At 44.1% G+C, this 16,732-nt stretch overlaps 1 protein-coding gene across 8 annotated transcripts in view; it reads left to right on the top strand.

The window, feature by feature from the left end:
• Positions 1 to 16,732, top strand: part of ZMIZ1 (zinc finger MIZ-type containing 1) — a 328,745-nt gene that overhangs the window by 198,997 nt on the left and 113,016 nt on the right. For all 8 annotated transcript variants that reach the window (XM_039340775.1, XM_039340782.1, XM_039340781.1 and 5 more), the window contains one exon: positions 13,361 to 13,471. In XM_039340775.1, coding sequence (XP_039196709.1) covers positions 13,412 to 13,471 — 60 coding nt within the window. In that variant the 5' untranslated portion in view covers positions 13,361 to 13,411. The remainder of the gene's footprint in view (positions 1 to 13,360; positions 13,472 to 16,732) is intronic.

Raw genomic sequence — 16,732 nt, 5'->3', positions numbered from 1 at the left:
TTCTGTGCTATGTCCTGGATGGGAGGGAGGGAATTGCCAATCATCTTTTCTGCTGTCCTCACCACTCTCTGCACTGCCTTCCTGTCTGAGGCAGGGATGCTTCCAAACCAGACTGTGATGCGTATGACAGGATCCTCTCGATCATGCCTTCTAAGATAACAGAATAACAGAGTTGGAAGGGACCTTGGAGGTCTTCTATCTAGTCCAGCCCCCTCCTCAAGCAGGAGATCTTAGACCATTTCAGACAAGTGGCTGTCCAGTCTCTTCTTGAAAACCTCCAATGATGGAAAACCACAACCTCTGGAGGGAAGCTGTTCCACTGGTTAATTGTTCTCACTGTTAGGAAGTTTCTCCTTAATTCCATGTTGCTTCTTCCCTTGATTAGTTTCCATCCATTGTTTCTTGTCCTGCATTCAGGTATGGCAGATGGAAGCAAGGTATGTTCCCTTTCGTATTAGGAAATCTCTCTCCCCCCCCCCCTCAGCCCACTCAGGCTGAAAGTTATGAAAAGCTTCCCAAATGATCCATAAATTAACCAAGGTGGGGAGAACCAGAGACTGAAGCAACTTGATTAAGAAGAGGAGGTCTAAAGCAGCAGAAGGACACAAGGTCTGGTTTATTATGCAGAAAGGGACAGATCTCAAAAGCATGTTTGTTTTCATGGATATCGCTGAGAACACCTCATGCTCAAGGAGACTTGTAAGCAAGGTGGATTTGGGCTTAAATCATGATTTAAATCACTCCTCGAGAAGTATCAATTTTAAGGGTTTACATCTCTTTGGGGAGGACTCTTAGTATTTCTTGAAGTGAATCAAAGTATGTTTTTATTGGCTTACATCAACAAGGGAGGTTAAAAAATTGTAATATACTTACGTATATACATATTACATTGTGTTGATTAGGGTTTTTTCCCCAGTAAAATAACTGTTCAGTTTCAACAACATGCTCCTCCTGGATTTCACAACAAGAACAATATTTCAAATAAAGAAATAAAGATGAAACAAGCCGTTTCAAACAAGTCAATCCAGAAAACTAAATATTGGGTAGCTGATACAGTTGTCCCAATCTCTCCCTCTCTCTCTCTCTCTCTCTCTCTCTCTCTCTCTCTCTCTCTCTCTCTCTCTCTCTCTCTCTTTCTTTTTTGTAATATAGCAATAGAATACAAGTTTCGTATTCTTTTTTCATTCCCAAATGGTTCCTGAATTTAGAAGGAATTGATCCAAAGGAAGATGAAAACCATTTTTGTACCTGCAGAAGAAGATAGGGTTAACCAGACTCGGAAGGGATCTGAGAGGTTTTTAAGAAGAGACTGGACAGCCATTTGTCCGAAATGGTGTAGGGTTTCCTGCCCGAGCAGGGGGTTGGACTAGATGACCTCCAAGGTCCCTTCCAACTTTACTACTATTACTAGGTCTTCTAGTCCAACCCCGTGCTCGAGCAGGGACCTTAGTCCATTTCAGACAAGCAGTTGCCCAGTCTCTTCTTAAAAATCCCCAGTGGCAGAGCACCCACCTCAAAGGATCAGAGGCTGAAGGCAATTTGGAGATGATGGTTTAGAATGTAAGATGTCTACATTTTTAAAATTTTCCATCTTTTAATGTCCTTCAACAAAGGCACAGCTCACTTCAGGGAAATGGTGATACAAAGAGAGACCTGTCCCTGTCTTTTGTTTTTTTTATATAAAGCCATATCAATCCCTGGGCTCAATTAGCATCCTGCACTAATTTGCTTATTTTCTTCTCCCTGGACCAGTACCGGGTCGTGTCATGCCAGCAACCGGGCCGCACAAACAAAGCCCCATCCACGGAATGCAGGCAGCACACAAAACCACACATACTCCTGTCCGTGGAAAAAGTTCTCTCCATGGAACCGGTGGTCCCTGGTGCCCAAAAGTTGGGCATCTCTGGCATGAGGAAGCTTTGTCCCAGGGAGACGCATGTGAAAAGCGATGGGGCTTCAGTTGTGTGAGTTCCATCTTGGTTTTTTTTTTAATTTGCCCCTGCGTAGGGTCTAGGACAATTCGCCACAGATAACTCGTCGCAGGATAACTTGTCGTTGTACGAATGACTTCACTTAGTTGCTTTCATTATTGGCGAGCACGTTTTCATCGAAATTATTGTAACTCTCGTATCTCTGGACAGACTGGCTTCGTTTTAACATTATTGGCCACGGTTCCGTTGAACTTCATTGAACTTTTTGAATTTGTTGAGTTGGCCTGCGAGTTGGCCCGTTCTATCTGCACAGATCTCTGCACGGCCCTGTATTGGCAATCCAGAAGACCACCGTTATTCGAAGGAGTTTAGTGACCTATCTTGATTTCTCCTTCCTATTAAGAAACACCTAGAAGAGCAGAGCTCCTTCTGAGCTAAGCTTGCTTGTTTGCTGAATAACGGGAGTGGCACAATCTTCACAGGGCCTCAAAGCTTTTCTCCTTGGGAAAGTCTCCCGATTCCATTCCAGAGCTGCATGCCAATCAAATCAGTCAAGGCCAGGTCTTGCAATCTCCTGACCAGGGCAGGGCCATGAAGTCCTTTCCTCCCTCCTTTGCTCCCTCCCTCCCGCCTTCCCTCCTTCTTTCTCTCCCTTCCTCCCTCTTTCCCTCCCTCCCTCCATCCCTTCTTCCCTCCCTCCCTCCCTTCCTCTCTCTCTCCCTCCTTTCCTTCCTTCTTTCCTCCCTCTCTCTCCCCCTCCCTCCCTCCCTCTCTCTCTCTCTCTCTCTCTCTCTCTCTCTCTCCTTTGCACATTTGGAGGTTAGAAGTAAAATAGGAAACAGCATCTGGCTAAGCAGAGCAATTAGAAGATTCCATGGTCCTTGTGCCTATCTTGCATTTGAAAGCCGTCCATTTTAATGCCTCAGGCCAGAGGTTAAAATCACTGCCCCCACCTTCCCCCCACAAGAGTCCAGCTTTCTTTCTGGTGGTCAGTGACCCCCAGGGAGAGATGGGGAGGAAGCACAGTCTGCTTGGAGGGCAATCTCTCTCTCTCTCTCTCTCTCTCTCTCTCTCTCTCTCTCTCTCTCTCTCTCTCTCTCTCCCTCTCTCTCCCCCCTGCGAGGGAGCTGCCGGGGCTGGGCATCCACGTGCAGCCTTCTTTTTTGTTCCTCTTAGTAGAGGTCACGCAATCTCAATCTCCATATCCTTTGGCTTTATATTATAATCAGGCTGCAGAAGGGCTTGATGAGAGCGCGTTGCCACTGCTTCTCCTGGGGGAGCCCAGCAAATTCACTGATGCAAGCTGTCATCCCTCTCTCTCTCTCCTTCTCTCCTCTTTCTCTCTCTCTCCCCTCCAGACCTAGGAGGTTACACCACCCAGTTCTGGCAAAGAGGAGCTCTCTCTCTCTCTGTCTCTCTCTCTCTCTCTCTCTCTCTCTCCCTCTCTCTTTCTCTCTCTCTCTCTCTCTCTCTTTCTATTTCTATTTCTCTCTCCCTCTCTCTCTCCCCCTCTCCCTCTCCTTCTCTCTCTCTCTCTCTCTCTCTCTCTCTCTTTCTCTGTCTCTCTCTCCCTCTCTCTCCCTCCCTCTCTCTCTCTCTCTCTCTCTCTCTCTCTCTCTCTCTCTCTCTGTGTGTGTGTGTGTGTGTGTGTGTGTGTGTGTGTGTGTGTGTGTGTGCTAGGCTTTCAAAGACGTGGATGGTGGAGGAGGGAGGGCGGCAGGGGGAAAAATAGAAAGCCACCGAGCTTGAGCAAGGCTTTTTCAGAGCCTGGCATGACCGCCCTCGCTCACAGTTCAAGTCGCCATAAATTAAATAAATCCATTCCCGCCCCTGGCTGAGACACGGTCTGCGCAGGCAGCAGGCCAGCTTAGAAAGCCAGAGAGTCGGCTGGCTGCCTTGTTGTAGGAATCTGCAGATGATACAAAACACTTCTGGGGAATCTCTTCCTTTGCCCGTTCACCCAGTGAAAAATAGAAAGATAGGATTCCTCTCTTTCCTTCATCCGAGAGCAGCCGGGCCTTCCTTCGCCTGTCCGCTTGCGATAAATAAATCTTTACCAACATGGCGGGGTTATTTTTTTCCCCCTCCCCTCTTTCCCCATCCGACTCTTGAGATTTAATGGGACGACTCTTGAGATTTAATGGGACAATTTTTCACCCAACCTACCCGTGCGGTTTAAAGGTAGTCCTCAACGTATGTTCTGTTGTTAAGCGAGACAATGGTTTTAGGGAATGTGGCCCCATTTTTGCCCCCTTCCTGTTAAGTCTGTATTTTGATCACATGACCACGGGGAGTCTGCAGTGGTCCAAAGTGTGAAAAACAATCATAAGTCACTTTTTTTCACTGCTGTTGTAACTGCAAACAGTGACTGAACAAATTGTTGTAAGTCAAGGAGTATCTGTATTCCATTCCTACTATCTCAGTTGTAGGTTAAACATTATTTTTTTTAACTAGGAGCAAACTGAGATTTAAATCTCGGGCAATTCCTCAAATTTTGAATCAGGCTCAACTCCCTCCTGAAAAGCATTATTTTTAAAAAAAAAAAAAACGAGTCTGGTACAGAATTAAAGATTTATAGACAAATACATTCACTCAGGTAAATTTATCACAGTCCAGAAATACAGGTGTAGGAATCATTCAACTCTGGAAAAACTTCTTCAATGGTTTCTGCTTTCTTTGTTTAATTATGTTGATTAATCCCTGGAGGTTATTTATTTATTTGCTTGTTTGTTTCAATGAATCCTATCCTTTAAAGCAAAGGAACATAATTACGTGTAAGAGATATAAAGCAAGGATATTTAAACGAGCTAAGAAATAATTCCTGTAAAATTAAAGATGAAATGAATGGGATTTAATCTTAAGGCAATTGATGTGTGTTCGGATTTAACTTTGTTTCTAAAAATAATCATCAGTTCAATTCAGCTTTTTTATAGTCAATAGCTATATTATTAGTCAATGACCAATATTCAGTCTCTGCTGCCCTTGAATATCAAACAGAGTTTTTATGCGTCATCTAGACAGGAAGCGTCAGAACTAGGGAATAAGAATTGGGTTACTAGAGGAAAAAAAATGCTTTTGTTGTTTATATTTGGAACTCAAGACAGGGTGTTATGAATTTTAAGAGTTGTGTCTCCACTGCAGCTGGAAGACATGGGGTTGGACAAAGCTGGAATAAAGATCAGCTTTACAACATTCAGTTGCGGTGCAATTCAGTTTCGAAATGAAATCTTCATCCTTTCCAACGGAACAGAATGTCAGAGTCATGTTGAGTCTGTCGGTCTCAAGTCGGGCACTATAGAGAAAGCTCAGAACCCAACTTACAATCATGGGCTTCTTCTTCATCATCATCATCAGTCAAGTTGGAAGGGACCTTAGAGGTCATCTAGTCCAACCCCCTGCTCAGGCAGGAAACCCTATACCCTTTCAGACAAATGGGGTGTCCAGTTCTCTTCTGAAAAACTTCCCAGTGTTGGAGCATCCACCGCTTCTGGAGGCAGGTTGTTCCACTGGTTAATTGTTCTCACCATCAGGAAGTTTCTCCTTCGTTCTAGGTTGCTTCTCTCCTTGATTAGTTTCCATCTGTTGCTTCTTGTCCTGCCTTCAGGCGCCTTGGAGAATAGCTTGACTCCCTCTTCTTTGGGGCAGCCCCTGAGATATTGGAAGACTGCTCTCATGTCCCCCCTCGTCCTTCTCTTCATTAAACTAGACATACCCAATTCCAGCAACCATTTTTTTTAGCCTCCAGTCCCCTGGTCATCTTTATTGCTCTTCTCTGTACTCTTTCTAGAGTCTCAACATCTTTTTTACCTTTCCAAAATAGCTCAACATCTTTCTCTCAATTTCCTTTGACCACCCGAGAACCTTTTGGCCATCAATTATTACATCTTCCTTCCTTCTACCTCCCTCCCCCTTCCTTCCTTCCTTCCTTCCTTCCTTCCTTCCTTCCTTCCTTCCTTCCTTCCTTCCTTCCTTCCTTCCTCCCTCCCTCCCTCCCTCCCTCCCTCCTTCCTTCCTTCTTCCCTTTCTTCCTCCTTCCCCCTTCTTTCCTTCCTTCCTTCCTTCCTTCCTTCCTTCCTTCCTTCCTTCCTTCCTTCCTTCCTTCCTTCCTTCCTTCCTTCCTTCCTTCTGCCTAGCAAATACATGTTAAATCGTACAAGTTGTCAGGCTGCTGTGTGGTATTTAGTCTTGACATTAAAGCTGTTTGATCAGGCGGCCCTTTCCGCCACATCTCTGAACACAGCCCTTTTTGAGCATGGCCATCACGGAGAAGGAGAGCAGCTCTTTAGCTCTCTATTTGCCGGCACCACCGGGGGGTGGTGGGAAAGATGGCAGCGAAGAGGGAGATTGTTAATCAATAATCACAAGGTCAGCAGACGGTGTCAGCTTTGGTGCCCCCTGTTAGGAAGCAGAAGCAAAAGGATTTGTAGGGACTTGTAAAGGCTTAAACACACACACACAGAGACACAGACACACCCACACACACACAGAGAGAGAGAGGGAGAGAGAGAGAGAGAGCGCGAGCGCACAGCAGAACGGTGTCAGGGAAGAAAAAGAGCCGGCTCAGCTTTAATAGAAGAGAGCCCTCTACTGGCAGGTTGCAGAAAGGCATCCTTGGAATAAAAAGGTCACTTTTGCTTTCTAAACATCTGTGATGCTTTTTTATGTTTATTTCAGAATAGAGCTGGAAGGGACCTTGGAGGTCTTCTAGTCCAACCCCTTGCTCAAGACAGAGACTCTATACCATTCCAGACAGGTGGTGTCCAGTCTCTTCTTAAAACCCTTCATTGTTGCAGAAGCCACAACTTCTGAAGGCAGCTTCTGTTCCACCAGTTAGTTGTCCTCACTGTTAGGAAGTTTCTCCTTAATTCCAGGTTGCTTCTCTCCTTGATCAGTTTCCATCCAATTGTTTCTTGTCCTGCCTTCGGGTGCTTTGGAGAAGAACTTGACCCAACTCTTTTTTGGGGGGGGCAGCAGTCTCTCAAATATTGGAACACTGCTATCATGTCAGTCTTCATCCCCATTTTGTCTAGACTAGCCAAGCCCAAATCCCACAGCCGTTCTTCGCATGGTTTAGCCTCCAGGGCTTTACTCATCTAGGTTGCTCTTCTCTGCCCTTTCCCAATTTTTCCATTTCCATTTTCTCCTCTTTTTTTTTTTTTTTTTTTTTTGGAAGAGAAAATGCTTTGGTTTTTGTTACCTTTGGGGGTTTTTCTTCTGCTCTGGTATTGTGACATCTCCGGTAAATACAAGTTTGCATTGGGCCTGCGTTTTCTTTCCAAAGCAGAGGGACGATTACGGGAGAACTTTTCATAAAGCAGATGTAGGTCACTTGGGAAATCCGTACCCATGATTTCTGATCTTGATTAAGTCCCCGAGCTGTGTGTTTTTATGCATTTTTCATTTTTGAGTGAAGGGGCTCAGAAAGAACGTAAGGCTCCAAAATAATAATTATTATTATTATTATTATTATTATTATTATTATTATTATTATTATTATTATTATTATTATTATGGATCATCGCACAGTCAGCCAGATGTTCAGACTGGATTTGGCATTTTGTCTACCTATCGAGTCTTTACCCAGGACCTGGGATAGGCAGATGTGGCTGTTTGATGGTATTACAGGTATCGTCGCAAAATGGAAGCAGTTCCTAGTAAGGCCGCCTTTTGCAATTGACTAATGGCGAATTTGTCAGTGCCGATGATGGTGTTCAAGTGGTGCTCCAGTTGTTTTGGGATTGCACCCAAGGAGCCTATGACTATTGGTACTACCCTTGCTTGCCTTTGCCACAGTCTTTCTATTTCTATTTTGTAGGTCTTTGTATTTTGTTATCTTCTCCAATTGTTGTTGTTGTGTGTTGTTGTTGTTGTTGGTATTATTATTATTATTATTGTTGTTATTATTATTGTTATTATTATAAGAGGTTTGTCTCACTGGTGCGTCTGTCCTGGCAGCTGAATATTAGTCAGGAAATGTCTAGCAAGGCTTTTCAAGAAAGAGGTAGAATTAATTTCCTTTTGTATTTAACTGCAAAAAAAGTAGACAGGCAGTCCTTCACTTATGACAGTTTGTTTAGTAACCGTTCAAAGTTACAACGGCACTGAAAAAAGAATAGAATACAATGGAATGGAATGGAACGGAACAGAAAATATGGAACAGAACAGAACATGTTGAATCTCTCCTTGATCAGTTTCCATCCGTTGTCTGGCCTTCAGGAGCTTTGGAAAATAGGTTGACCCCCTCCTCTCTGTGACAGCCCCTCAAATATTGGAACCCTGCTTTCATTTAATGTATATTATTTACTATCTTTTTGTGCATTCTGCTATAAACTGCCAAAAGTCTGGCTTGATTGCAGCAGCCTACGAATCATCAAATAAAGAAATGCAACGAAAATAAATACAACCCCATTTTCGGTACATTAAACATTTAAATCTGAGCAAGGAGGGGAAGGAGGAAGAGATGATATTGAACGAGGCCCAAGTAATGTGCTTAAACAAGCCGTAATATTTCTCTCGGTGGAATACCTTTGTTCCTACTTGCTTTCACACATTCACACACCAGAGGCCGGCACACAAACACGGCAGCTTCCTCAGCTCTCTCTCTTTGCAGAGTTCCCTAGAAATCCCACAGCTAGCCGATACATCCATAGGAATTGTTCGCTGTCACTCTTTTTTTTCAAATGCAAACCCTCCTCTCCCCCCCCAGTCTCCCACTGTTTCTAATAGTGGCTTATTAATTTGTTTATTACGTTTATATTGTGCCTTTCCTTTAAGGGAGGTAAGACGGGCGGGTTACACTGCCCTTTCTTTTTATCCTCCTAACAACAGCTCGGATAATAACGGTAGTTAAGGGCACCCCAGGGGTATGTATCCCTAACTCAGCATTTAAAATTAGTTTTCAGCCAGGATGCACGGCCCTCCCAGGGCGCTAATTTTGCCCTTTGAATCTTCAATCTTTTTTTTTTCCCTTCCGTTCCACCTTTCCCCGTGGGAGCTTCCGTGGCACGTGTGGAGCTGCGCCACGTACTGTGTGCATTGGCGAAAGAAGAGGATTTTAGACTACGCTTTGAGTGACGTCTCGGTTACCTTTGCCTTCTAGGCTGTATTTTTCTCTGCCAAAAGGCTCCCGCATCAGCGCGTGTTAGGAATCCTTCCCCTGCTTGGGAAATTGATCACCGCCATGGCGTCTTCTGCTTCTTTTGAATTCGGCACGTGTACACCTGTACATCGGGCGCACCTCCGCCTCTTACGACCTGCCTCATCTGCCCTTGCCGATTGTCCGACTGGAAAATCCTAGTTTGGTAACGAAACCTGGGCAAGAAAAAAACCACGAACCTCAGAACTCCCAAGGATGCTTTTTTTTTCCCCTCCCCCCCCCAAAAGGCAAGTGAACTTTGTTGGTTATTTTACTTTGCTCCAGCTTCTTGCATGAGAATCGAAAGTTTCCCAAGAAAAATAACCAGGAAAGTCCCGTTGCCTTTTGGGGAATTAAAAAAAAATCCCTTGGGACAATGGTGACCTGGATGATTGAGAATTTCTGTAGACACCAAGGCCAGAGAGCCAACAGGAATCCCATAGTATCAACCCTGACCTAACAAATATTATCTTCTCTCAGTACTGGAGAATCCACAGGGGTATCCCAGGAAAGGCGGGGGTCCCCCAGAGCACAGTTAAAAACATCAACGCTCTTACTTTATGCTGCAAGGAAATGGCAAGATTGTCTAGAGCAGTGATGGCGAACCTTTTAGAGACTGAGTGCCCCAAAACTGGCCCCGTCCCCGCTCCACCCTCCTGCCCTGCCCCCACTCTGCCCCCCATCCCCTGCCCCACCTGCCCACAGGACCACTCACTGCCTCCAGGGCCCACCGCAGATCGCCCAGGCAGCCCAGCAACGCTATGGCGACCACATCCTTTGCCCATGCCCTGCAACATCAATTGCATGATGAGGTGTGAGGGCAGAGTCTTGTCTACACTGCCTGGCTGCCATGTCCTTGGCTGCGCTGCTCTGTGTGGGCCACACTCGAGGGTGACTCTCCTTCAGGGGGGCTGCTGGAGAGGAGGGGGTCACGGGGGGAGGCAAGGCTGGGGCAACGGCACGTGTGCCCACAGAGAGGGCTCCGAGTGCTGCCTCTGGCACCCGTGCCATAGCTTCGCCACCACTGGTCTAGAGTCCCCCCAGAAACAGCTTTCATTTGTTTTATATTGTCCCTTTCTTTTGAGCAATTAACATGCAAGTAAGGTGTCTGCTGCTGAATTGGTTCCTTGTCTCTGCTAACACCCTCTGTGTCTTTGCCAGATGCTGAATAATTAAATTTAAGATTTATTTGAACATCCCTCCTACAAGCCAACTTGAAATTCGGGTGAATTCACTTTTAATAAGATCGAATCGACCGGTATTAAATCAAAAAGAAAGGAATTGAATGGTGGGGTCCTTGGTGCTCTCTGAGCTGGGTTGTTTTCTTTCAGATGTTTCGTTACCCATCTAGGTAACATCATCAGTGCTAGAAGAGGGTGAGGTTTTTCTCTTGTTTTCATATACAGGTCGTCCTTTAAGGACCGTTTGAAGTTACAACAACACTGAAAAAGTGACTTTTGACTGTTTTTCACACTTATGACCATTGCCACATCCTCACGGTCACGTGATCAAAATTCAGACGCTTGGCCAACTGATTCATACTTTGACGGTCACAGTGTTCCCTTTTGTGACCTTCTGACAAGCAAAGTTCAACGGGGGAAGCCGGATTCACAACAACTGTGTGATTAATTTAACAACTGCGGTGGTTCCCTTAACAAGTGTGGCTCGTAAAATCGAGCAAAACTCACTTAACAAATGTCTCACTTATCGACAGAAATTTTGGACTCAGTTGTGTCATGAGTCCAGGATAACCTGTATTAGTGGCTTGCTCTGTCAGTATTGGTGAGAACGTTCTTAGACTTAGACTTCTATGCCGCTTCAAAGTGCTTTACAGCCCTCTCTAAGCAGTTTACAGAGTCAGCCTCTTGCCCCCAACAATCTGGGTCCTCGTTTTACTGACCTCGGAAGGGTGGAAGGCCTTGAGCCACTCAGGATCGAACTGCAGGCAGTGGGCAGAGTTAGCCTGAAGTGCTGCGTTGTAACCACTGCGCCACCAGGGCTCCTTAGCTATATAGTTTTAGCTACTTTTACCTATGCATTGTCTTTTATTTCATTATTATTGTATACTGCCCAGAAACACTTCTTGTGAGATAGGCAGCTATATAAATGTGATAGATTAGATAGACAGGCAGGCAGACAGGCAGAGAGACAGGATCGAACTCCTGGCAGTACATTAATTAGGCTGTTGTGTGTTATTAGGTTGTTTGTCTGAGCCGGTTGTCGGTTGTGTGCTGTTAGGTTTTTTGTCTGAGCCGATAGTTCCTTGATTGGGGTATTGTTTACTTCCGGACTGTTGGTCTAGGCCAGGGGTAGACAACCTTGGCTCTTTTATGACTGGTGGACTTCAATACCCAGAATTCCTGAACTAGCCATACTGACTCAAGAATTCTGGGAGTTGAAGTCCACCAGTCATAAAAGAGCCAAGGTTGCCTACCTCTGCTCCAGTAGTGAGCTTAATGTGAATTGCTGAGGTGGAAGTGTTTTGGTCTTGACGTTTCCCCCTTTTTGGCTTTCTGATGGTCTCTTTTGAATGGCATGCAGATGTTGTTTATGTCCCTGTGCCTGTTGATGGCTGATGTGTCTTAAGAGCAGATTTCTAGGAATTCTCCAGCGCGTTTGGACTGCAGCTTAAGAAAAAAAAAATGTAGACTGCAAGAATTTGTCACCTATATATACTGCACTAACGTAGAGGAACGATTCCAAAATGATGAAACAGGCACCATCTTTGTGTGTTTGTTTCACAAAGCATCGCTCTCCACCGACAGCCTGGCTTTATTGAACCCACTTGTGTCTGAAATAGGGAGTAGGAGGAGGGCTGGTTACGTGCAAGTCCCCTCATAGCCAGAGCAAAATCCTTTTCTGTGCAATCTAATCCAGCAGGAGCCACGCGGAGAGGCCTCCAGACAGCCAGGAGAGGGGGATGGTGTGTGTGTGTGTGTGTGTGTGTGTGTGTGTGTGTGTGTGTGTGTGTGTCTGCATGTGCAGGACGCATTGCCCAGCAGCATGGATGCTTCTCCTCCATCCAGTGAATTATAAATGATTTTCCAGCCTATCGGAGGCACTTGAAGGAAAAGGTTAATGGGAGAAGAACTGATGACGCTTGGCAGCTTTAGGGAAAGTTGCGCCCGGTAGCAGGGTGTGTGTTTTCCATGCGTAGCAACCCAGTTGAACCTTTGGGGTTTCCGGCAAACATGTAGGAAAAGAGCTTTGCTGGTAAGATGATAGAAAACCCAAACACAAAGCTGTTAACATCGTGCTTAAGAGCTCAACCATCCATGGTTCCACGCTGGCTTTCTATACCTCTATACTTCCCTCTACCTAGTATAAGAGGGAAGGTTTATTTTGATTTTGATTTTATTTACTTATTTCATATCCTGCCTTTCTGATTTTGATAACTAGCTCAAGGTGACAAATACAGTACTCCTTCCTCTATCTGAAAAGTCCTCTATCTGTGCAACCAACCTGCAAATGCTAGCTTTGCATTTAGGATGTGGTGTTTACGTGTGGGCAAAGGATGTGCAAAAGTCTGGAAGGGTCTAGGTTCTCCTGCTTGTGCAGGGGGTTGGACTAGAAGACCTCCAAGGTCCCTTCCAACTCCTATTCTGATTCCCTGATTCCTCCTATTTTTCCAGGAACAACAGCCCAGTGAAGTGGGTTGAGCTGAGAGTGAGGGACTGGTCCAAAGTCACTCAGCTAACTTTCATGGCTAAGGTGGGCCTAGAACTCACCATCTCCTGGTCCGGTGCATTCGTTAAGCGAATCAGTTTTCCCCATTGGCTAGGAAGCTTGCAATCATATGCATTTGTTTAATCTAAATGTATGTGTTATATGAATGCTGATTTAAGCTTAGTCCAGGAAGAATTAGAATTCTCTTTGTGTGCATAAGAAAACAAATCTTCATGTATGGCTTCAGTGGGATTTCACTTCTGGAGTTAACTATCCATCGTACATGGGTTTAATTACATTAGTGTTTTTCCTCCAAGTTTCATCCTGTTAAAAAGTCTTTTGTCACCCATCTAGTAGAAGAGCCAGTAAAGAAAAATATTGTGAAAGACCGTGGTTGTAATGTCCCAACGATTTAGACTCAAACTGAGAAAAGGCACTCCTTCCAAAATATAAAATTTCTTTAACTAGCTTATGCTTTGAATCCTTACACTCTGGTTACTTAGGAAATAGGGACCCAAAGAAGTGGTAACATTCAAGATCTTAAATCCCATTAGAGTTTGCAAAATTGTAACTTACTGTTCCATTAGTGATTAATTTTTTATTATTATTTTATTTTCGTATCTTTCAGCTTGAGGGATTTTAATGGCTTTCAGGTAGAACTGAAGTGGAGACAATCGAAATGAATTCTATGGACAGACATATACAGCAAACTAATGACCGGCTGCAGTGTATAAAACAGGTAAATTAAAGATATGTCGTGGGGGGGGGGGAATTGGAGCTCTCAAACACGTTAAGGCATTACATGTCACAAGGAGTTTGTGTCAAATCCCTTAGTGTGACAGCGGTTCTCAAATACGATTCCATTTCTTCTTCAAATGTTCTCTATCCCAAATTGCTCATTCTGGAAAAGTGTTTGAAAACAGAGTAGGACAACTCGACGCAGAGCAGTTCAGCAAATACAAAAGTTAAATTAATTTCAATGGAACCGTGGCCAATAACACTAATAATAAAATAAAGAAAACTCAGTCCAGAAATACAAGAGTTACAATCATTTCGACAGAAATGCGCTCAAAATTTATTAAAAGTAACTGAATGAAAGGATCAATACAAGTATTCTGTTGGCTTGCGGTGAGCTGGTTGCGGGAAATTGTCCTAGATCAGTTCTCAACCTGTGGGTCGGGACTCCATTTGGGGTCAAACGACCATTTCACGGGGGTCGCCAAACAACGCAGTCCGCCATTTTTTCCCCCCTTTTCCTTAGCTGTGCTACTCCCTTTTCTTCTATTGGCTTTTGAAAGCCAATAGAATAGACTCTCTTGAATAGAGTCTAATGCTATTGGCTTTCAAAAGCCAATAGGAATTGTCCAGGCTGTCTCTGCCCTGCTGAACCCGCCAAAAGTCCCATTCTGCAAACGGTGCTGCACCAGTTGAGTAGTCCTCGACTTACGACCGGTTGGGGGTCGCGGCATTAAAAAGGTTGAGAACCACTGTCCTAGATCCTTTTGAGAAAGGGCAGTACAGTCTGTATAAAACTTCATGAGATGCTAAAAAAAAAAAAAAACAGCATCAGATTTGCACCGAATTCTGTATATACTGAACTGTCCTTACTTGGAAACTGTTGTGTAAAAAATGGATCCAGTGTGGAAGGTTACAAAGAACATGAAAAACAAACAAACAAACCTGTGTATCAAGTTTTCCCCTAAAGTAAATAAATTCTTGGACACCTGTTTTTTTTTGTTAAAAAATGTGGAATGTTTGCTAGAAGGCTTGTCTTCAGGACCAGTTTACGGAGGAACAACAAAATAAGTTCCAAGCAAATTACATACAAATTAAAAATTAATCCTCCTTGTCATCTGAATGGGCAAACGACTGGAAAGCATGATTAAATATGAAAGCGTAAAGCAGATGGGCTTGGGGAAAATGAAAATCAGTGTGACTTCGGGCAAATCATGAAAACATAGTCTCCTTAAGTTGAATTCGGCACCTGGCTAGGTTGCATCTGGTAGTCTTTGCAAAAAAAAAGAGGGGAAAAGGTGAGAAATCCTTCGTCAAGTACTTTTAATAGGCGCTTTTATTGATAGAATCATCATCATCATCATCATATATTTGCCTGAATTGAAGAGAAACAGCTTGGGGGAATAACAAAATGTCATGATTTGCAAATTGAAGTTGAATGATTGTGGAGGAAGAAACCAATGGTTGTCCCTATAGTAATAGGAGACCTTGGAGCAATACCCAAAGCGCTGCCGAAATACATGGAATTTTTGAACTTATTAGACCTGAATATTTTGACTTGGCAGAAAACCAGCCTACTTGGAGCCGCCTATATATTCAGACGCTGCCTTAACAGCTCTTAGGTCTTTGGTTAAGACTTGAACTGTTGAGTTTTCACCAGTCCCAGACTGTGAATCAAATAGAAGATTAAATCTTAAATAATGATGATGATGATGATGATGATAATGATGATGATAATAACAACAATAATAGTATAGTAATAGTAGTGGGGGTGGCAATATCTGGAGACAGCAGAATAGAAGAGAAAGAACTGGAGAAGATAACAAAATACAGAGACCTACAAATAGAACGACTGTGACAAAAGAAAGCAAAGGTAGTCCCAATAATAATAAGCGCCTTGGGTGCTATCCCCAAACAACTGGAGCCCCACTTGAACCCTGTTGGCATTGACAAATTCGTCACCTGTCAATTGCAAAAGGCAGCTTTACTTGGAACTGCTTTCATCCTGCGGCAATTTCATTAACACCATCCAGCATCCAGGTCTGCTTATCCCAGGTCCTTGGAAAAGACTCGATAGGTAGACCAAAATGCCAGTCTGAACATCTGGCTGACTATGCGATAAACCATAATAAGAGAATAACAGAGTTGGAAGGAACATTGGAGGTCTTCTAGTCCAGCCCCCTGCTCAAGCAGGAGACCCTATCCCATTTCAAACAAATGGCTGTCCACTCTCTTCTTAAAATCCTCCATTGATGGAGCACCCACAACTTCTGAAGGCAAAGCTGTTTCACCGATTGTTCAAATGTGTTGTAAAGCTGGAAACTGTCAGAAATGGTGTAGAGTCTCCTGCTTGGGTGGGGAGGGGGCGTTTGAACTAGATGACCTATAGGTCTCCTCTAACTCAATTCTAATTCTAAAATACAAAAAAGTGTAAACCAAACGGCCAAGATCTTGAGTGGGATGGTGGCTGTTAAGCTTCTTAAGAGGAATAGCAAGCCATTTAAAGCATGAATGAAACATTTGGGGGCATCTAATAAAAAGCCCCCTTTTTACAACCCTGTGTAATTTGGGATCCAGTCGGAAGGACTGGACGGAGCTGAGTGTTTACGGGCCAGATACTTGGGGAAATCTAACGGTGTTTAGATTTCCATATTACTGCATTTGGAAGCCCTCTTTTGTTTGGAAAAGTTGGTTTCCCCCAACTTTTCAGATCTCCTTCCTCATCAGAGATCTTGAAAACCTTTTCACATTTCTCATAACCCTCCAAAGTTCTCCCAAAAGTCAGGGAGAACTCAACTCAACAGTCTTCTTTCTAGTCCGGACAGTTTTAAATGCATCAGAAAAGAGAGGAGGGGGAGAGTTGGGGAGAGGGCTCATAATTCTTCTGGCTTCAGTTGCTGCCTATTTCAAGGAGACAGGCAGACTCTACTCCTGCCCTACATGAGGATATAAATGGTAATCTAGTCTGCTTGGAGTATCAAGTTCCAGCAAACAGGTCGAGGGAAGTTTCTTCTGTTTTTAACCCAGACATCACCCTCCCGTTGCCACAAGGGATTCGACAGCCTTTGAAAACACCCACGCTGCAATTTGCTCCACCCCTCAGGGTAGTTCTTGACTTACGAGGCCAACTTAGCCCAAGCGTTATGTTGCTAAGTGAGACATTTGTTTGGTCAGGTTTGCCTCTTTTGATGACCCTGCTGGCCACAATTGTTGAGTTAGAGCAGTGTTTCTCAACCTTGACAATTTTAAGGCATGTGGACTTCAA

The sequence above is a fragment of the Crotalus tigris genome, unplaced genomic scaffold (genome assembly GCF_016545835.1).
Source record: "Crotalus tigris isolate CLP2741 ecotype Arizona unplaced genomic scaffold, ASM1654583v1 scf7180000017753.6788120, whole genome shotgun sequence".
Classification (NCBI taxonomy): Eukaryota; Metazoa; Chordata; class Lepidosauria; order Squamata; family Viperidae; genus Crotalus; species Crotalus tigris.
This window is presented reverse-complemented; position numbering and strand designations above follow the sequence as displayed.